At 55.0% G+C, this 22,046-nt stretch overlaps 1 protein-coding gene across 13 annotated transcripts in view; it reads right to left on the bottom strand.

Moving 5' to 3' along the window:
- Window positions 1-21,900, bottom strand: part of LOC109570288 (cyclin-dependent kinase 11B) — a 40,545-nt gene extending 18,645 nt beyond the window's left edge. For 4 of the 13 annotated variants that reach the window (XM_019976105.2, XM_019976113.2, XM_019976112.2 and 1 more), the window contains exons 1-9: window positions 21,203-21,472; window positions 18,694-18,929; window positions 13,256-13,661; window positions 12,993-13,128; window positions 12,682-12,809; window positions 11,173-11,293; window positions 10,244-10,297; window positions 9,822-9,894; window positions 7,300-7,445 (exon numbers count right to left, since the gene is read on the bottom strand). In XM_019976105.2, the coding sequence (XP_019831664.1) occupies window positions 7,300-7,445; window positions 9,822-9,894; window positions 10,244-10,297; window positions 11,173-11,293; window positions 12,682-12,809; window positions 12,993-13,128; window positions 13,256-13,577 (980 nt within the window). In that variant the 5' untranslated portion in view covers window positions 13,578-13,661; window positions 18,694-18,929; window positions 21,203-21,472. Of the gene's footprint in view, window positions 1-2,150; window positions 5,992-7,299; window positions 7,446-9,821; window positions 9,895-10,243; window positions 10,298-11,172; window positions 11,294-12,681; window positions 12,810-12,992; window positions 13,129-13,255; window positions 13,662-13,898; window positions 13,919-15,493; window positions 16,049-18,490; window positions 18,665-18,693; window positions 21,167-21,202; window positions 21,473-21,760 lie in introns of those variants that run through there. The other 9 variants (XM_019976117.2, XM_019976106.2, XM_019976109.2 and 6 more) reach the window with 9 other exon arrangements.
- Between the last annotated feature and the right edge of the window lie 146 nt (window positions 21,901-22,046).

Below are 22,046 nucleotides of genomic sequence, written 5' to 3'. Positions count from 1 at the left end.
ATGTGGTATATATACCTATACATGCCACACACACACAGGAATACCACTTAGCCATAAAAAAAGATATGAAATGCCATTTGCAGCAACATAGATGACCTAGAGATTATCATACTAAGTGAAGTCAGAAAGACAAATACTTTATGATATCATTTGTATGTGGACTCGAACATATGACACAAGTGAATTTATCTATGAAACAGAATCAGATTCACAGACATATACAAAAGACTGGGGATTACCAAGGGGGAAGGATGGAAATGAGATGGAGTGGGACTTTGGGATGAGCAGATGCAAACTAGTATATATACGATGGATAAACAGCCAAATCCAACTGTACAACACAGGGAACTATTTTCAATTTCTTGTGATAAATCATAATGGAAAAGAATATTAAAAACATGCGTGTGTGTGTATATATATATATAAATGAATCACTTTGCTGTACAGTAGAAATATTAACATTTACAACATTGTAAATCAACTATACTCTGATTTTTAACAATGGAAAATAAGGGGCGGGGGGAAAGGTTTCAAAAAAAGAGTGATGGGTCGCGGAAAGCGACTGCTTGTATTCCAACCTCTTTTCTGTCATTCCTGTACGGTCTAGGGAAAGTTACTTCACCTCATTCTGTAAACGGTAAGAAAACCACCTGTGTGACGGTATCACAGAAGATTAAGTGAGATGTCCCAGGTAAAGCTCGTAGTTAGGTACCTGGCACTCACCGAGAACTGTTCTCGCCGTCAGGAGAATTTATTTGAAAGACCACTTGGGCCGCGTGGGCCACTGGCCCATTTGACGGCGGCAGCCCCATCACAAGATTAGGGGAGGTCTGGAGTGAAGGACTCGAAGGGCGCGCTCGCAAACCAGGCAGCGGGGCCCGGTTTTGGAGTTTCAGTCGTGCTAACCCGGGGTTCGGCCGGGCTGGAGTTAGCTCGGGGAACGCCTGGGCCCGCCGCCTCCGCGACTCCGAGTTCCGCGCAGAGCGAGATGGGCCGGGGAGGCGAGGAGTGTAGCCCAGCCCGGTCCACGCGCCCGAGGCCCGCCGGGACCGGAGAGATCGAGTGAGCTGGTCGCGCCGTGGCCCCTGCCCGGCCCGCCCCGCCTCCACTTACCCCTGCGCCGCCGCCGCCGCCGGTCCCGGAGCCTGAGAAAAAACAGCGCCCGGCGCGCGACAGTAATGTCGTCACTTCCTGCGTCGGCGCCGGGCTGATGACTAGCTAAGACGCGTCCCCGCCGCCGACTCCCGCCCTGAAGAGTGCCGGGAGCGCGCTGCGCGTCACTTCCGGCCTTGGCGCAGGCTGGTGACAACTCTAGGGGCGGAGGCTCGGAGCCGGCAAGTGTCTGGACCAGCCTGGTTGGGTGGTCGTGACTGTGTCTTCTCTCCCCGCTCCCGTGACCCCGGGGCAAGACCCTGAATCTTCCTAAAAGGAGACGAATCTTGCTTACGGAGCGGGGCGGGAAGAGCGGTTACCGCAGGATTTTCAGCTGTGCGAAGACCAGGGATGACTGTTAGTGCTTACTCAGGCTCGCCTGCGAAGGTTTTTAAACACATTGAATCCTGAGGTTCGGCCTCAAACCTGCTGAAGTTCAAGCAAATTATTCTTCGAACTTTTGTGGTCACAGAAAAATGGTAATGCGACATCGTGACTCTCAGGAAGAGAACGGTAAACAAGTATCATTCACTTGCAGTGTGTGCACTCAGTCGTGTCCGACTCTGTGCGACCCCATGGACTGTAGCTCACCGGGCTCCTCTGTTCATGGAGTTTTCCAGGCAAGAATACTGGAGTGAGTTGCCATTTCCTCCTTCTGGGGATCTTCCCAACCCAGTGATTGAACCTTCCTCTCTTGAATCTCCTACTTTGGGAAGCGAATTCTTTACCACTTAACGTCACCTCCAGTTTACTACCTGGCCAGAAGTGGAAAATGTAGAAAAATCTGACAAGAAATTAGGGCCCAAAGAGGGTGTGTGGAAGTGAAATTCTTTCTCTTCTGGAAAGAAATGTTTTTTCTGTGCCCAAGCTCTTGTTTTGCTTCCTTAGTTTTTGGTAACAGGAAAAACCTTCAAAAAACAGATGAAGGCAGTAAGAACCCACCCATGTTCATTTCAGTAGCCCAAACACTTGAGTCTTACACAAAGGAGAAAGCAAAGTACACACTGAACATTTATTTTACTTTTGCAGACCAAGAGTCCTAGATAGTTGCTACCATGGTAGCTTAATTTGGACAGAGTAACCAGTAGGCATCCACAGGATTAATTATACAGCATTGATGTATTACCATAGCAGAATACACAGTGACTCACTAGATTATGTAACCACCATTTTTCTAGGAAAAATTGATCTAATTGCATAAATACTGGAATAGGTGAAATAAACACTAAAATTTTGAGTAATGTACTTTTAGTTCTCCACAGTTGTTTTTTTTTTTTTTGGTGTAAAGCAAGTATAATTTGGTTCTGATATAGACAATTTATTCATATAATTTTCAAGTTTTTCAGTATGGGAAAGTCACCCTCACTGTGACCCTCTGCAATGGTGGGTTCACAATACTCCCTGGGTGGGTTCAGACTCAACTCACACATCTACAGTCTAGAAATAGCACATCAACTGAATGCCAGTTTCCCTCAAGTTAAAAGCAAGAAAAAAAGACTTTGCCAATTAGAACAGTTTCCAAGTCAGTCTGGACATCTAGGCAAGGATGCAATGGCAGCATCCAAGCCCTCCAGAGAAGAGGAGGAAATACTACAGAGAGAGAAAACTGGAAGGTTTTATAGCCAGAGCATCAGGGTGAGCAAGCCAAGTGATGGTCAGCACAACCACCTGGCTGCTCTTTGCTCTTCAGGAGAGAGAAACAGGCCGACTCATCAGGGAAGCAGGAGCGTTCTTATTATAAGCTAGGAAAATGAAAAGGTCCCAACCAGGGCAAGAACATATTCTGGAAAAGAACAGAGCCCTTACTACAACATTGGTCACAGGCAAACAGAAGAGGGTCTCTACCTGTAATAGCATCCTTGTTTAATTTTTCCAACCTAGGTAAATAGTGAAAATACTTCCAGGCCTCAGGAAGCACATCCCCTGGACAGATGTAGAAAGTCGTGTTGCATTTTTTGTGGTCTCTGCTGACCTGTCTATATATGACCATCCACAGGACAGTCAGTGCCACACGGGAGGCAAAGTCCCTCGGTTTGGGGCAAGCATTTCAAGGGCCTGCGGCTAGCGCGGTTCCACGTGGCTTACTCTTCGTGCAGCACATTTTTATTGTGTAACTTACAAATTAAAGACACATTTTGGATTATGCAAGAGTATTCTCAGCTTTCCAAGGCAGATGATTTTAATGCTAATATGCAGGAAGTTATGACTATCAGAATTTTTTTTTTTAAAAAAGCCTTTCATGCCACTCAACAGTGGAAATTTCCTTGAAAGCCAGAGATCTCTAAGTATTGACGTAAGCAAGCAGATGACCAGAGTTGGAAGCCTGGTTCATGAGTTTGATTACAAAGACACGGACAACGACCATGGACCCAGAGGAAATGGACCTAGTGTTGGCGTTGGTACAAGCTGGCCTGCGACGGTGCAGTGAAAGGAACATACTAGAAAACTACTAGACAAAGTTAATTAAAAAACATGTCTGTACAGTTATTAAGCAAACGCCCACGCAGGCTGTGGGGTTTGACTCTCCTCCCAGAAACGCCCACCATGTGGACGACTTTGGGCAGTCAATGGACGGAATACAGCCACAGCATGTGTCCTGTGGGTGCCAGGCCCCGGACTCCCTGCTGGGGATGAGGGGATGCCCCAAAAGCAGCTTTGCTAGAAACTGCCTCATTTACTAATAATTTAGGAAAATCTTTTCTGGTCCCCAAATCTGGAAAATCAAAAGAGGCCCCTAACAACACTCAGACACAAGCAGCTGGCACCTGCTCACTCTCAGATGACAGTCTGCAGCTGGCGACACACATGCTCCCCTTCTTCATGTCTCGCCGGCAGCTGCAGGTGTTGTGGCCCCAGTCTGAGGGCAGAGGCAAGAGCCCCCCAGAAGTGGTGCTTTCCCTCTGGTCCTCACAGAGCAATGCGCTGCCCCAGCCACTGCCCCAGCATCCTCTTTAGCTTTGTTTAAGGGTAAGCAGAAAAAGAGGAAAGGGGGGAAACCTGGGAAAGACACCTGCTACCCTGTACAGGGAAGCTGCGTGTGACCTGCTGACCTCTGAGCAAGGAGGTCAGCTTCATAAAAGGTTGTTTGTAGTTAAAAGGCCCCATTTTTAATCCCTCATCACGACAGACTTTCAAAGTCGGCAGAACTTAATGAGATGCACTTATTGCTCTTTGTTTCTAAGAGACTTGCTCTCCAGGAAGGGCTGGTTTATATTTTCCAGTTGAGAAGCCAACCAGAAAACCAGAGAAGCAATTAAGGCGCCAGGGCCTGGACAGCAGGGACTGTTCCCGAGACTCGTGGGCCACTTGTGCCCTCGGGTCGCTCCATCCCACAGGCCGGCTAGAGACGGGCAGGTGGCCAGCCCGCGGCCCCTGAGTTGGGCTGTGCCTGACAAATCCCAGAGCTCCAGTCTGGTAGGTGGGAGGGGGGCTCCACCCTGACCAGAAGTTCCAACAGGATGTGGGGCGAGGAGTAAAGAGAGAGGTGGAGCCTTAAACACCTGGCTGGCTGGCTGTCTGCCCTGGGGCAGGAGGGCCGGGCTGGGCCGTGGGTCTGACTCTGGTTTACCCAGCACAGTCCATGCATTCCAGAAGCCATCTGTACCTGTGTTTCCTTTTAAAACTTACACTGTCATTTAAAATGCAGCATGACAAAAGTGTAAACACTCCACATTCGTCCTGTTCATCATTCACAAGGGGGAAATCATAACACCCTTGTCAGTGAGACCAGGAGGCTCGAGACTGGCTGGGTGGAAACGGGCTCCTGGAGCCCCTTTAGAAGAGCCTGCCTCTAACCTACGAGTATGGGAACAGAAGGGACACAGCCCCGCCTTGCCTTGTGGTCATCTACCTGTAGCTTTCAGGCCGGAAACCACATCTGGGTCTGGGTGTTGAGGTGGGGGGGGCGCAACCTGGCTGCCCACAAGGGACAGGACACTCTGGAGGTGGGAGGCTCAGCATAGCAGATGTGGGGAGGGGCAGCCCACCTTCCCTAAGTGGTACTGATGCGACAGCTCTGCCTTGGGTAGAGGAGATAGACATCCTGTCCTCAGGAGCAGGGAACCCCAGGTTCTCACCCCATCTGTCCCATGCCACTATGCCCACTGCAGTGGCCTCCACGCCCTGGCCCTGGGGGCCTCAGCTTGGCCAAGCCCAGCAGATCCCCAATGGCCAAGGAGCAGGGTGGACTCCAGCAGCTGCTGATGGCTGGCATGAAGGAGCCGGTACCCCACACTGGCTCCAAGTGAGGGGGTGCCCGCTGGAACCTGGACACAGCTCCAGCTTCCCAAGTGGTCATCACTCACAGAGGAGTTGGGGCCTGGCCCAGATGCTGGGGTGCGCAGAGGCTGCCAGGAGGAGGTTGTCAGGGGGCTCAGCCATGGCTCAGTGGCAGCTGTGTTCTCCAACCCAATTCAAGTTCCTGCCAGTTCTGACTGACAGCCCCAGAAAAAAGCGGAAAAGGCTGCCCACCTTGCCTCCCACAATGACTGTGACCTGTAGAGCCAGGTGGTCCCACACCCGCTGTCCACAGGGAGAGAGAGGCAAAGGGGTTCCCCCGTCAGCGAAGAGGGGGTGGTGTGGTGCCCCCATGGCTTTGGGATTCAGTGGTGTGGCCGGGGGTCCTGGGGGAGCAGCAGCTCAGAGCTGCCATCCGGGGGCTGGGTGGTGGCCGAGGCCAGGCTCTGCATGGCCTCGCGCTGCTGTTGCTTGGCCTTATTGTAGAGCAGGACGCCAGCTGTGACCAGCACGGTACCCACAGCTGACAGGCTGGTGACTTTGTTACCGAAAACGATGACGCTGAGCCAGATGGACAGGGCATGCTTTACAGTGCTGGCGACGCTGCAGGAGAGCAGGGAGGTCAGCGGGGGCCATAGGCACCTCCGCTAACCCCCCTTTGTGTTGGGGTCCTACCTACTAGAACAGAGATCACAGAGAAGAGGGACAACAGAGCTGGGTGGCATCTTCAGGCTCAGTCTTGTGCCTTACTTTGTCCTTTCTTTGATGGAAATATTTCTAAGTGAACTGTAGGCATTACAGCTTTCACCCCCAACACTGCGGCCTACTCTCCACAGAGTGGGAAGTGCTCCCTTAGGAAAGCTGTCTGGAAATGACACCATGCTGCTTGCTCACTGCTGGGACCTCGTGAGGATGCAATGACCACAAGGGTTTGTCTCCTGGGCTGCCATTATGGATAATTTAAAGTTAACTTTTGTATTTTTCTGCCATAAGCTATTTCCCTTAAAAAGAACCAGTTTCCTGTCTTTATATGGACCGTCACTAACAACCCCTGAAAAGAAAGTTTCAGGGATATTTGGAAATAATTCCTGTTGTCATACAGGAAACAGACTCATAAAACATACTGACCACTTGAGTCAGGGGACGTGGCACCCAGGCGGCCCTGACAGCCCTGCAGGCCCCTCTCCCAGGATGTGGGAAGAGGCTGCCAGGTCTGAGAGCAGCGCGAGGCCCCTGAGGCCCTCAGATCTGCGGACAATCCTGCTCTCCCGTGACTGTTCTGAAGTTAAAGGACAAAGGGCTGCTAAAAAGTTTCCACAACAATATGACAGCCAAATCCAAGGACAATCACTGGGTGGGTTTTCAGGCTTGCTGGTGACCTGGGCTCCTTCCTTTCTGTTACCAAAACCCCTCTGGTGTCAAATCAGCACTAAGGCTGTCCAGTTAGGGAAGAAGCTCATGAAACCCGAGCTTGGTGCTGAGTTCCCAGCAGGGAGTCAGTGGGGCTGCTGAGTGCGAGCTGATTAAAGTCAGAAAAACAGACTTCGACTCCTCAGCACTCTGCCAGTTCTAGGTGCTCAGGATCCACACATGGCCAGGGGCTCCCACCCTCTATCATCCCAGGAGATTCCCCGGACAGTGCTGTTCTGGGGAGAAGTACCTCACAACACTGAAAGGAACTCTCTTCTGTGCACAGATTCCCAGTGGGGAATCCCCCTAAAAATCTATTTCACAGGCTTTCCTATTCATGTTTCAAATGGCACCAATACAGAATGGCCAAGTAATTATGACCACTGGGCACAGCAATCACTACACTGTGACCCACAATCACAGAGCCCTCTGATAAAAACATCAAGTGGCAAGCGTTCCCCTCTACACGTGACCCAGATGCACCTCATCTCCTGTCCTTACCTGAAGGTCACAGGGGAGATCCTCCCCATGAGGGCGTAGGCCGTGACGCTCTGCAGGTGGAACAGCACGCCATCTGCCAACAGCAGCAGCACCACGTCCTGGCTGTAGCGGAAGCTCCTCCCACTCCTCCCGATCACCGGCAGGTCCTGCACCAGAGCCAGAGGGATGGCTGCTGTGTGGCCCCTGGGGGAACTCTGGTGGCATCTGTGCCCCAGGGTCTGGGTAAAGGGAATGACACTGCAGAGGACTCTGGGGCAGCACGTGGACGGCAATGATCAAAACTTTACACACGAAACACACACAGCCTCTAAGCACGTGACAAGATGCCCAACATCACTGACCATCAGGGAAGAACAAATCAAAACTACACCAAGGGGGCTTCCCTGGTGGTCCAGTGGTTTAGAATTTACAACGCATGGGACGCGGGCTCCGTCCCAGCCAGGGAACGAAGATCCCGCATGCGATGTCGCGACCATGCCCGTGTGCCACAGATGAGCCAGCACTCCAGGGCCTGTGCTCCGCAACCAGAGAAGCCACCACAGTGAGATGCCCAAGCATAGCAATGAAGACCCAGTGCAGCCAAAACAAACAAATAAAAAGCCTCGGGAAAAAAAACTACAGTGAGGTACCTGCTCCCACTCATTGGGATGGCTGCCATCAAAAAACAAAAACCAGAAAACAACAAGCACTGGCGAGGACAGGGAAGTTGGACCCTGAGTACTGGAGGTAGGAATGCACAATGGTGCGACTGCCGTGGGAAAACAGACTAGTCAACCTTCAAAAAATTACACACACAACTGCCCATGTGAGCCAGGACTCCCCTTGTGGTCTGTACCCTGAAGAACAGATAGCAGGGTCTTGAAAAAGTACTTACACACTCACATTCAGAACAACATTACTCATAACAGCCTAAAAGTGGAAGCAACCCAAATGTCCACCATTGGAAGATGGGTAAACAAAATGTGGTCCAGCCATACGTCTGTCTATTCAGCCTTAAACAGGGAAGAGGTCCTGACACCTGCTCCACCGTGGACGGACCTTATGACATGAAGTTGAGTGAAATGAACTAGATGCAAGAGGACAAATCTGATGTGATTCCACTTCTGTGAGGTCCCTGGAGGAGTCAGAGTCACAGAGACACAAGGTAGGAGGGTGGGAACCGGGGGTGGGGGAGAGGGTAACCAAATTCAGAACCCCTCCCCCAACGTTTGTCTCTTCGGCATAAGGATTATTTTTGAGCTCAAAGCACTGAGAAAACAGCAGGTGCCAGAAGGGTGCTCTGACCTCTCTTTTCCTTCCCAGAAGCAGGAGACAAACCCCACATGGGAGCTGCCCCTTCCCTGCAACCAGGAGGAGAGGGGATTCAGGGGCCTTGTCATCATCCCTCTCGTCCCCCTTCAGCCGCCCCAGTGTCTCAGTCATTTGCCCACAATCACCTTCTCATTCACCCTGACGTGGAAGCACTGAGGTTCTGCCACTTGTTTGGGGCTTCATTTGCTCTGGCATCACATGAAGCTCATATTAAATGAACCTATGTGCTTGCCTCCTGTTGATCTAAGTCAGTTTAACTCTCAGGCCCAGCTGGAACTCTGGGGGGTAGGGTAAGTCTTGCCCCCTCCACCCGGTGGGGTGGGGTGGTGTGAGGAGTTAGCATTTAATGGGTCAGAGCTTCAGTTTGAGACGATGAAAAAACTGGGGTGATGGTCACACAACGATGTGAACAACGTACCTGACGTACACTAGAAAACGGCCAGAATGGTAAATTTAATAGGTATTTATCATACCAGAGTAAGTTTAGATACGCATGTTCTTTTTCTCAACCATTCCAATCCAAGGACACAACCCAGAGAAACATCCTCACCCACGAAAGACATGACATACGGAACTCCCTGTCATGTGCTGCGTGTACAGGGCAGAGGCAGGGCCAGACCACTGCGTCTGGTGGGTCAGGGCAGAGCTTGGACTGGACAGCCCAGCGCCACCGTGCTGAGAAGACAGGTCCACGCAGACGCACACCTGCGCTCCTATGGGACTCACGACACATGTATGCAGCTTTGTGGCCATACAAACACACAGAGGGAGCAGCTCCACTAGGAGGGGGCGTGTGAGCGGCTGGGGAGAGACCCTCTGTTTTACATGTTTCTGTCCTGTGACTTATTCTATGGTGGTCACAATGTTTTTAAGTAAGAGAAGAAATAAGAAACAACTGCAGGAGTTCCCTGCAGTTGGCCACCAGTTGGAGTGGCCACCAGTTGGCCTGGTGGTTGGGACTCAGCTCTTCCACTGCTGTGCCCAGGGTTGGGGAACGAAGATCCTGCAGGCCATGAGGTGTGGCCAAAAGGCAACAACACAAGAGTGTGCCTAACACCCTTCTGCCAAAGTTTCCAGAACTGGGGCTGCAGCCCAGCCCTCACAGGCACAGGACCTGCTTGGGTTTGCATCGGTCAGGCCCCCTCAAGCGCGTGGCAGCCACACAGTGCCAGGCTCACCCCCTTGAAGGTGACTGTGATGGTGGGACTCACCATGAAGAAGATCCAGGCTGGGACGAGCATAGCCACGGCCGCTGTGCTAGTGTAGAACTGCAGCTCTGCAGCCCTGCAGGACAGGGCAGGCGTCTGAGCCTCCCAACCCCTCCAGCCTCACCCCGGCCTACCTACCCTACCCCCAGCCTTGCTACCCTCTTCTCCCCTGCTACAGGACAGTGACAGCATCCCTGCCCAAGGGCAACTGGAAACAGGTAGGTTTTTCTCCCCAGTTTCAACAAGGTTCTTTTAAAGGCACCAGGGAAATGGAAGGGTCAGGGCTAGGGCACAGGGAGCTCTGGGAGGGTTGGGGCTGGGGTCCAGGGTGGTCTGGGAGTGTTGGGGCTGGGGTCCAGGGCTCTCTGCGAGGGTTGGGGCTGGGGTCCAGCGCGCTCTGGTCTCTGTGGGGCAGTGACACTTACGAGAATCTGTATTTGTCCCCACTGAGGAGTTTTTTGGAGAAAACATTCTGCAAACTAGAAGAAAGAAGAGAAGAGATTATGTGAGCTCAGAGACCACCTCATTCGAAGTGCCTTGTCCTCTGGAAACAGGTACACGTGGGGCATCCATGAGCCAGGCCGAGCTGCCCCTTTCAGAGGTGGGTAAGCTGAGGTCTCAGAGGTGGAGGGCATGCCTGGGGTTACCCAGCTCTGCACAGAGCCCCTCTTGGCACCCAGAGCTCCCACAAATCAGCCGCAGCCACAGGACAGACAGTATGAGCACAGGAAGACCCAGGGAAACAGGGATAGAACTGGCTGGGAAGGCCAGTGGTGGCTGAGAGGAGACAGGACAGTGTCCGCTTCCAGACCACCAACACTGCCCCCAGCTCTGGCCAAGGGGACTTGAACCAAAGTGAGGCTGGGGGAAGACACTCACAGGCCCGCCTCCTCTAGGGCTGACACTGCAGGCCAGCGGGAAACCTGGCGGGACTCGTGCAAGGACAGTCCCTGCAGGACAGCGGCCAGGAGGTCTGAAGCATCTGCCGGTGAGTGAGGAGGCTTCTGAGACCATCCTGTGCTGGAGTTACAGGTGAGATGCAAACTGGGACTGAGCTGGGCTATGTTTCTGGGAACTAGAGAGGCAGAGAAGAGGCTGAAGGAAACACAGCAAGTGTCAGATGGAATGAAAGGTGGTTTCTCTCTTTACTCATGCACCACTCGGAGACCCTCTGGTCTCTCTGGAAGTACCAGCAATGACACAAGCTTAGACATAAGTGCCGCTGCCGCCTCCCTTCTCCCCTCAGAGATGGCGACGCGCAAGAGCAGGCTGCGTGCAGCTGTCAGCCATCGGGCCTGGTGCCTGCACTCCAGCAGTGGGCCTCACGTGCCCAGCTCCCACCCTGCAGACTCACCAGTCCATGATGTTGGTGGACAAGGCGGCTGAGAACCCCAGGAAGTTGAAGCTCATCTCGGTGGCTGTGCACAGTGCCAGGCCACCCATGACCGGGATGAGGGAAAGGTTGACCAGTAGCCCTGCAGAGGGAGAGCACATGGCTGGGCTGCAGTGCCCCCCAGTGGACCCAGCTGCCCCCCAGGGGTGTTCTGCTCGCTTACTTCTCACTGGAGGGAAAAAATAGCACATGCCTGTGTCACCTACCCCGGCCAGGCACGTGGCGCAGAGGGCTCCACACCAGAGTTGCCAGCTCCAAGCCCCGATTTTTGCACCCCACCCCACAGTCGCCAAGCTCTCACTTGTGAAACAAAGGGTGAAGGGTGGTCTCCAGGGAAGGCTAGGGGAGGAAGGAGGCCCCACACCTCAGGGCGTCCAGCCCTCCTGCCTTCATAACCAACAGTCTTGACAACAAGGTAGAAAGTCCTTTCGGGACAACAGAAAACTTTGTCAGTGGGCACAGGGCCTCCAGTCCCCCCACCTCCCATGCCTCTACTTGGATTTCAGACATGGCATTTCATTTATCTTGAAATTCAAAGCAGACGAAGGGACAAGCCTTTCACGCTTAGCAAAACAGAGCAGAAGTGCAGCCCTCAGACAATCTGGTAACCTCCTGAGACTGTGACCACTACCCCGCCCAGGACAGTGCTGTCCACACAGCAAATCCATGGGCCTGTGAGGCCTTGAGTGTCACCACGGAAGGAGCTGTCTGCTGGGCGTGGACCACACGTGGGACTGTGGCTGGGAGGCCACCAAGGAGGCAGACGCCTGCGCGGTGGGCGGTGGTGGGCTCAGGGCTCTGCTGGGGCTGTGCCCGTTGCCAGGACCCATGAGGCGGCTCTGCTGGGGTGCCTTCGGGGGTCACCCCTCTGGGAACTCCACACCTTGGCCCCACAAGTCTGGGTACCTCAGTCATTCTCCCCAACAAATTGCATTTTATCAAGATTTCCTAACTGTTCCAGCCAGACAGTGCCTTCGCTGTGGCCTGGCGTCCCTAAGGCACTGGAAGCCCCTGTGGGTGAAGGCACCAGTGCGGTCAGGCTGTTTCCTGCTGTGTGGGATTGCAGCAACTGCGGTCACACTTTGATCCGACTCTGCTTTACCATCACCTGCACGCTGGCCTGGCTCCAGGGGCCCGATCTGCGAGGTGCCCAGCTGTGCCTTCTCCCTACCACCTCCTCCCCAGGGTGCCGGGTGCTGCCTGGTTTTACCTTCTGGTCATTTCCTAATTGAAGCCAACTCAGCTCCCTCTCTGAGCAGCACTCCTGCCCCCAGGGCAAACATAAGTCATGTGATGAGTCTGCTCATCACAGGACCCCACCCCCTACAGGCTGGCAGGAGAGTCAGGGACGTGTGTGCAGCTGGACAGTGCCTGCCCCGGCCCAGCTTAGAGATCTGTGATTGAGTCCCATCTGCTGAGCCTTGGAGGGACACAGAGGCGCGATGAGGCCGGGCGTGGGGGGCTGCTCACCAGTGTGCTCCCCCAGGACCGTCCGCGACAGGATCACAGTGAAGATGGGAGCTGAGCTCTTCACGGTCTCAGCAAAGGACACCGCCACATTTTTCAGGCTGACTAGACCCAACACCACTGTTGCAAACCTAAGACAATCAAAAGCCTCACAAATCAGTGCATTCCCTCCCTCAGGAGTCAGCCTGGAGGGTCTGCCCCACCCTGCTCCCCACTCCCAGGATCACCTGATGCTAATAGCCAGCCAGCTGGGGGAAGAGGTTTCACAAAAACAAATAATTCAGACACCCAACCTGAAATGTCAGTGGGCTTACCTCATCAGGCCCACGAACAGCATGGTCATGATGAAATTGGGTGGGTAAGAAAGCCGAGTTTTGTGCTGATACAAACAGCAGGGAACGAATATTTTAACACAGCCAATAAGCGTGGTTGAGAGCATCTGCACAGCCCCTGGAGGAGGAGACAAGACCCGTGAGCAGAGGGGTTCCCCAGGGCTCCGTCCCCCCCCAGCCCGGGCAGGTACCTAGTGAACAGAGGGGTTCCCCGGGGCTCCGTCCCCACCAGCCAAGGCGGGTACCTAGCATGCTGGGTTCCCCTTCCAGCAGGGACAGGATGTACTTGTTGAGAAACAGGGTGCAGAAGCTAAAGAAGAACCAGAGCGTGAGGTAGGTCAGGGCGCGGGCGCCCCACACGCCCAAGTCTGCCTCGATGACGGTAGTCTCTGTGACGGTGACTGTGAGCACCTGCTCCTCGGGGCTGCCATCGCTCTGGCCCAACGCGATCTTCTCACTCCGGTGGCTGAACACGGGGGCCCAGGCCAGGAGCGGCCGTCCCCCAGGCTTCTCGCCAGGGCCCGGGTCCAGCTCCCCCAGGGCTGGGGGCTTCGCAGATGCCGACATCTCAGGGGTGGCAGAGGGCTCGGGTCAGGGACCCAGGGACAGAAGTGGCAGCCATGGTGACACCGGGCAGGGCGTGGGCTGGAGCTGACGGAAAGGACGGGACGAGGTTGTTGTGAGCGGCCAAGGTCCTGCCAGGTTCAATCACCCCCTTACAGTAACTTAAAGCACAAACTCAGGACCACAGTCGGCCACGCATCCAGGAGCCCCAAAGGAGCAAGAGCAGGCGCCCCACTGAGACCACAGCCTACACCAGCCTAGCCTCCCTTCCCTCCCCACACACCTGACCCTCCAGGAAGTCCCACCCAAACTTTTCTAAAGCACCTGGTGATCTGGCCTCCTCCAGCTGCCCTCCTCCCTTGGCCTTTCCCTCAGCTCGGCGAGGCCTGTGTCTTCACCGCCCCCTGCCCCCACCTCAGAAGCTGTCTCCAGTGCTCTGCATCTCTCTCCACCCACCAGGACCACAAGGGGCTGCCCTGAGCTCCCTCCCACCCAGCTGGCTCTCCAGCGCACAGTACCCTCCCCCACCCCTTGATGTTTCATCCAGAGTTTTGAGCTGTCCTTGGTGGGAGGGCTGACCAAACCGGCCTGTTCCCTTGACCTTCCATTCCTCCTTTGTACCATCTTTCACGGTCCAACAGTTCATCACCCAGGACCTGACAGTACAGTCCCCATCCTTCAGTGGTCAGCCGCCTCCAGCCTGAGGGGGCAGTTTCTGAGCACAGACGCTGGGAGGAGGAGACTCCTCTTGAACCTGAGGGCCAGCCTGCAGACGGGCAGGGGGCTGCCTCTGTCTTGCGGCCAGGAAAACACACTGTTTCCTCCACAGACTCACACCTCTTGGTTTCTCCAGAGAGGCCTCCCTCAGCCCTAAGACCACACACAGTCAGACCCAGCCTCTCATGTGTGCTGGTGGGTGGGTTCTTCAAGTTTTGGCTTTTTTCCCCACTGTGCCACACAACTTATGGGATATTAGTTCCCCAACCAGGGATTAAACTCGAGCCCCAGCAATGAGAGCAGAGTCCTAATCACTGGACTTCGAGGAAATTCCCAGTTTGGGCTATAAACAGTGTCCCAGTGACGACCACCAGCACAGGAGGCCTGGCTGCTGTGACACCAAACAGGAAGTCCCAGCCCCCTGCCCATCCCCCCGCCCCCAAGCAGCCAAGCTGGCCAGCAACGTCCTGGTCCCTCAGATGCTGGCGTTTGGGGGATACCCATCATGTTTCCACCTAACTGCTAGGTGTATGTAGAAGAGGCATCAGGTATTCAGCTTGCTGTGCCACCCACCAAAAGGGCTGGCTCCTCTACCCTTACCGCCCCAGGCCCAGTTCTGCTCAGGCTTGTGATGGACTCATGACCTCCGATGGACTCTGGACCTCTGAGTCCAGGTGGACTCGTGACCTCTGACTCTCACCCAGGCCAGGGCTCCTGGCTAAGCTGCCCCTGGCTCCCAGTGTCCACACAGTGTCCTCAGTCACTCCACAAGCTCAGCAACGCTTGGGCTCGCAGGGTACCCAAGCCTCTACATGCACACTGACCTTGGGGACACCACAGCTGTCCCGACGCACACCAGACCAGGACGGATGCACCCGGCCCTCCTGTGGGCTCCACTTCCCCACAAGACGCACAAGCCCTTCGACCCCTCTGGCACTGCCGGGGTCAGATCTCCACTAACACCCCGTCCTCCCTCCTCTTCCTGGCCTGTGCCCCATTCCCTCCAGACAATACCATGCGGGAGCTGCACCTCCATGGGCAGCCCTGGACTTCTGGTCACCCTTCAGTGCCCTGGCACCTAAGCCAAGGAGGACATGGAGGGGGCCAAGTGCCCATCGAAAAGTGGGAGGTGCTGCTCTAAAAGTTACCAGAAGAGGGTCCCCTGGAAACAAAGACCAGGGCAGGAGAGACAGAAACCTCACCCAGGGCACCAGGCTCCTAGGAGCTCGATTCAGGCAGGCCTGGACGTGGGCGCTCCAAGCACCCCCAGCAGCACACAAGGAGCACGAGGGGTCAGGCAGCAGACAGCAGGGACCACACTGACCAGGATCCTGCCTCTGAACACAGTCTGTAGGCGCTAAAGCGGCCCAATCGGGGCCCAGCACCAGAGGGAGGGGTCGGGTGCCCTGGAGAACTGATTCCAACTCAGTCTGAGGACCTTCCTGGGTGAAGATCAAAGATCAGCAATCACCCTGACGGTAGGGGAGGAGTTACCTCCCGGAAACTCAAGGAGAGACAGATGCAAATTCAAGGAGGGACAGAAGGCAGGACGCAGTCCTGCGGACAGACAAGAAACTGTCAGGAACAAATCAGTGGGATGAAAAAATGGAAAAGCTAGAGAAGAAACGTCCACGACCCCATGGTGGCCTCAACTATCTCCTGGCAGGGCGTTAACCAGCAACCAGAGCCCATCACAACTTTACTCCCCAGAGAAACGAGCGGTTGCCCCACCATGGAGCCACCAAAGTGGAATCCCCAGGGATGAGACAGACACCATGCATCCTGATCCACCACACTGAACCTGGTGCCGCTGCAGTTTCCCTGCCATGAGCACAACTCTGACGGTAAGAGCGTGAGGGTCTTGAAAGAAAGCCGAGCAGAGGAGGCTGGACGGCAGAGGACCGAGCTCCAGGCCAGAGTGCAGATCCTCACAGCAACCATGCCCTGGATCCCGCCAATGCCAGCACTTTCAAAACACTTATGCCCTTGGGAACCAGGTCCACGCTCCACGTGCTTAAAAAACAAAATGCCCACATCAATAACACTTCTAGAAACAAAATCTCTAATGCGCAATACAGACAGAAATACCTAAACCAAGCACAACTCAGAGGAACAACTTCAGCCCACTGAGGAGCGAAGGGGAGGAAGTGACTGGTGAGCCTGTGCATGGGTGCTGAGGTCAAGCGCAGGCTCCAGACGAGACCTGGGCAAGTCTGGTGGGAGCACTTAAGGAGGGGCAGACAAGGGAGTGGGCTGTGCAGAAGGAGGGGGCCACAGTGTGCCTGCTTCCACGTCCACGTGCGACTCTGCCCACACGGAGGCCTGGAACAGGGATGCCTCCGCAGCAGGGGCAGAGCTGGTTTCCAAACCTCTGCTCTGCTGAACCAAATCAGCCTCCTCGCAGAGACGGCTGAGTTCAGGGCTGGGGCCACAGCTGGGCCGGGAGGAGGGTGGGCTCCTGGATGGCACGAGGCCAGCATGAGGGGTGCCCGCCAGCGAAATCCAGGCGGATTGAGAGAAAGTAAATAACAGCAAAGGGCCAGCACACAGATGACCACCAGGATCAACAAATGAGGAAAGCTGTTCCTTCAGGTACAGGGTGACATGACTGACGTGACTAGATGTGCCACCAGGCCCCTGGCTGCAGCCCTGGGCGAGACCCACCAGCAGAGGCTGGAAGCTGGTGACAGTTCAGCAGTGACAGGATGTTCAGTCTTACTGGGCAACTACAAAGAGCATGATGGAGGCGCAAAGGGGAAAAGGGAAGGAGACTCCCCTGAAGAAGGGGGGCTGCCCCCTGGACACTTGCATCAGGCCACGTGCTGCACTGGTGCAGAGACACATAAACAAGCTGGGATGCGGAGCCCAGGGTCTGTGCACTGGCAGAACCCAAACCCAAGACAGAGCGGGCTGCGGCTTCCGGGAGAAGGTGGCCTCGGCTCCCTGACACCAGGACGACTGTCATCCATGCCAGTAAAGACAGACTGGATCCCAGCCTCAGAGCTCCAGACATGTGCTAACAATTCACAACATCCACAGGGCACTTCCCAGGAACCAGGCAGGGTCTGACCCAGCAGGGCACACATGATGACTCCATGGCTCTTCCCAACAATCCTGGGGAGGCATGCTGTCACCGTGTGAGGCACAGCTTCTGACCAGGGTTGAACCTGGGCAGCTGGGCTGTGGAATGCAACTGTGTGAAACCTCACACTTAGAAGAAATCGTACGGAGTATCTTCCTGATCCTGGGGTAAGAAAAGAGTACCGTTTTTTTGGGCTGTGCTGCACAGCCTGTGGCACCTTAGTTCCCTCACCAGGGACTGAATGCAGGCCTGGCAGTGAAAATGCCAAATCCCACACTGGACCACAGGGAATGCCCAGAAAAGAGCATCTTAAACCAATCCCCCAAAGCATGACCCACAAATATAACAAATCAGATGAGGTTGCTAAAGGAAGAGCTCCCGTGCTTTCACAGTGCATCATGATGTAACATCAGCACACTAAACATGCTAAATGACAAGTGACACCTGGAGGGGTCATGACAACACGACAGGGAGAAAGGATGGATACCTACAATCAACAGGAAACGTGGGTAACACGCCAGGAGGGAGACGATGTCCACACGCCCAATGAACACGAGAGGAGCCGTCAGCTCTGCACCTCTGGACAACACATACCCAGCTGGAGGCTCAGAGCGACAGCGCACTCGTGACCCCACAGATTCTGTGGTCCAGGCGGTCGACCAGCATGATGGCGGAAGGGGCTGGGGTCTCACCTCCAAGCCCACACATGCAGCTCCAGCAGCTGTGAGGGGAAGACCCTCCGCAGGGCTGCGTGCATCAGGGCTGGTGGCTGAGAGCCAGCGCCCACGGAGGCCAAGTCTTCTTGGAACCTTGGCCCCTTAGCATTTGCTGGACAGCGCTCATGAAAAGCCCACCCTCAAGGAAGGGGGCTATAGAAGGTGAGAACACCAGGAGGCAGGGTCACAGGTGTTACCTTGGAGGTCGCTGACCAAAGGTGCTGACCTCATCCATGGTCAGGGAGATAGACACACCAGCCACCCCTACTGCCAAAAGCCATCAGGTCTGACAACACCCAGAGCTGCTGTGAGGTGCCGATCCAGAGGCCTGAACACAGCTACAGTGAGGGGCTGGTACCAGAACTGGGAGAGGACTGGGCACCACGCTGAGAGGGACATACCTGCACATCCTACAAACCAGAACCTCCATCCTTGAGGGTCCCCCAGAGATGTCCAGCAGGAGTGCCCAGGGAGAGACTGCTGGTCACCACCACCAGGAGTGGCAACTATCCACCGCGAGGAGTGAGAAACGCCTGGTGGCACCCACAGGTGATGGTCAGCCAGGTCCTCTTGGTCAGATAGCAGGCGGGCACATAGCACTTACCGCTGGTCACTGGCCAGAGCGGCAGTCCTGTGCAGAAGGCCTGCTCCCAGGTGCAGTGAAGCCCCTCAGTGGCTGTACTGGCATTGCGCATGGAGGCCGGGGGCAGCGACCTAGAACCCAGCAGGTCCAGCTCAGCCAGGCCCACTGGGACCCCAGCTGCCCTCCCTGGCTCTGACCGCCGTCTTCTTTCTCAGTCTCTGTGACTCAAGGCACCTTCACGAGAGGCAGTTTTTATCCTGTGAAAAGCCAAAGATCAGCAGCCCAACCTGGTAACGATGAAAACTGACCTCACCCAGGGCGGCCTGGAGATGGGGTGGACCAGGCTGAGCGCAGGGCTTGTGGGGTCCCCCACCTCCAGGCCTCTGGTGACACAGGTCTGAATTACTGCCCTCTGGGCTTATAGCACAAATGACAAGAACTGTAATGTAGCCTCTTCCGCTCAGCTCAGAGCCAGCAGCCTATGAGGTGAGGGTTGACTCCACTGTGCTCCTGTCCAAAGCCTCCGCAGGACAAGGTCCAGACGGGGCACTGAAAGCAAACCAGCATCACGTTGCAAAAAGCACACACATGATGCTTTCATCACATGCAGGCACTGAGACCCTCCCAGCCTCCACCAACCCTGCAACAGGGGCTCTAGACCCTGGGGAGGCTGCCTGGTTCTGAAACGTGGGCGGCCAGGACCACTGGGGCACATTAACCACTGAAGGGAAGCTCGGGGTGGAAGTTACTGACAGGAAGTTGTCAACTTTCCCATCCAGTTTTGCAGAACCCTGAATTCTGAGGCCCATAGTCAGAGGTCAAGAGTCTTCTGTTCTACAACAAGCAACTCAGGATGCTCTCAAACACCTGGTGAGGAAATCTAGGTCGGTTCACATTGTCAACAGGGCAGTTTAGATAAAATACAGTGAAAGTCTACAAATTTCATACTCTTAATTCAGAAATTCCACCCCTAGGGCTTTATCCTAAAGAAATAATCCAAGAAAGGCCCAGGCTTGTACATACAAAGATGTTCAAAAGCTTTGTTTTTAAGACTGAGAAGCTGACACTGGCTAAGTGGCAGATTAAAAAAACTGTAACCAACTCTGTCACATAATGGGACGCTGTAGCCCTACCAGTTGTGACAAAAATATATTTGTCATAGAGAAAATGAGAGCAGAGTCAGAGTTACAGGCTCTCTGTACATTGTGTTCAGGTTTAAAAAGTACCAACGGTTCAGAAGAACACAGGCCAAGGTAACAACTGTGGTCAACTCTCAGAGGCAGAATCTCAGATCCTTCAGGTTTTTTTTTTGCATTCTCTCCAATTTCTAATTTATTTGCATTGAAAATTGATTTTTTAACAAGACCTACTATATATAAAACAGGGAACCATAGCCAGTATCTTATTATAACCTATGATGGAATGGAAAAGAATGACAAAGAATGTTATGTATGTACAACTGAATCACTTTACCATACACCAGCAACGAACACTGTAAATCAACTATACTTCAATTTTAAGACAAAAATAATTTCTTTAATGTAAAAACTTTTCCTGTTCCCTCTCTTAATGTTCCTTTTCAGGCAGTTTAGTATTATTTCATTCTGCTTTAAAATGTTACTTGCAAGTTAAAGGATTTTGGGTAAAGAACATTGCACTCTACTGAAAAACAAAGAACTTTAAGCCATTAAACAAAGTCTGCTTCTAAATAGTTTTGTTTTGTTTTTTTTTTTTTTAAACAGCAGCGGCGGGTGAGCAAGGTTTTTCAAGGCTTCAGAGCGTGAGCGCTGAGGGAGGAGGGGGCGGCACGGCAAGCCCTATAAACCCCGTACAGAAAGTAGGCTGAGAACTACAATGAAGTCTTAGCTCTGGGCCTGACTGGGAGTTTCCCAACCCAATTTACAAAATAACCGTTCGCTAGGACCGGCGCCTGGCAGGACGTCAGTCATTATATAATTTCCAGTTTTTTTTTAATCCTGCGAAGACACCAACTGCAATGAATTTGCTGCCGGCGACTGTGCCTGAAGTGGACACAGCACCACCCGGTTCTTTCAGGAGCGGCTGCACCTGCTGCTTCAGGGCCGTGCCCACCTCGGGGCGCATCGGTGGGGGGGTGGGTGTTAAAACACAAGGGCCCCGACCCTGTGTCCCCACCTCCGCCTCTGACAGTACCCCCAGGTATCCAGGCGCTGCGGGCCCCGAGGACTCCCAGCTCCCGCCCCATCTGTGCCCCGCCCGCCGCGGGCAGATTTGGAGCGGGAACGTGGCGCCGGCCTCGGAGGCCTAAGGTCCACCTGGACGCCTGTAAGGCGTGGCTGGGGCCCACGTGGTGGACGCTGCAGGAGCGGAGCCGGCGTGAAAGCTCTAGGGACGGTTCCCTCCCACCCCCGGGCGGCCTCAGACGCCCAGGCGCGCGTGCCAATGTCCGGGGTTGGCCGAGTTGCCAGGGGAAGCGGGGGGTCGGCACGGACTCAAAGGGCGACCCCCGGAGGTGACCCGCCCCGCCAACTTTATTCAGCCCTTCACCCACCAAGGAGCCCCCGGGTAGATGCCGAGCGGGTCCCGCAGCCTCAGGGACGTGGGCCCGGCCCCGCAGCCGGGCGGGGACCCGGCGCGCCGGAACGGACGGAGCGGTCATCTAGGGCCTCGTCGCCCCCTACTCCACACAGCGACCCGCCCTCATCCCGGTGACCCCGGCTCAAGGAGCCGAAGGCTGCGGGTCGGGCTGGGTGGGCGGACCCGGAGAAAACCCGCAGGTCCCGGCGGGCGACGGGGCGGGGCCGAAGGCGGAGAGAAGCCGCTACTGGCCCGGAAGCCACGCGCCGGAAGTGACGCGTCTGAAGTCCGCCGCGGCTCCTAGCCGTCCCGCGTGACCCATCCCCCGGGAGTTGTTCCGCAGTGTCCTGAGGGTCTGGGCTTCTCAGCTGCCGCTTGGGTGCTGGGAGCGGGGACGCTCTGCTGGGCGATTCCCGCCGTGGTCGTCCCCTTGGGACCCCCCTGGGCCGTACCACATCAGCCCACGTGGGGATAGTGCTGTTGAGCAATGGCGACCCCCGTGGTCATCCCCTTGGCACCCTTCGGGCCGTACCTCATCAGCCCAGGTGGAGGTGGTGCAGCTGGGCGATGGCGGCCCCCGCGGCCTTGGTACTCTCCGGGCCGTAATGCGTGGCCCAGGCGAGGGTGGTGCAGCTGGGCGATGGCGGCCCCCGCGGCCTTGGTCCCCTCTGCGTTGTAGCACCTCGGCCCAGGCTGGTGTGGTGCTGCTGGGTGATGGCGCCCCCTCGCGGTTGTTCTTTTGGCACGTCCCGGGCCGTACCATCTCGGCCAGCGGGGCAGGTGCTTCTGGATAACGGCACCCTCTCACGGTCGTCCCC

Source organism: Bos indicus, chromosome 16 (assembly GCF_029378745.1).
Source record: "Bos indicus isolate NIAB-ARS_2022 breed Sahiwal x Tharparkar chromosome 16, NIAB-ARS_B.indTharparkar_mat_pri_1.0, whole genome shotgun sequence".
Lineage (NCBI taxonomy): Eukaryota > Metazoa > Chordata > Mammalia > Artiodactyla > Bovidae > Bos > Bos indicus.
Note: the sequence above shows the minus strand (reverse complement) of the source record. Positions and strands in the feature narration are given on the sequence as shown.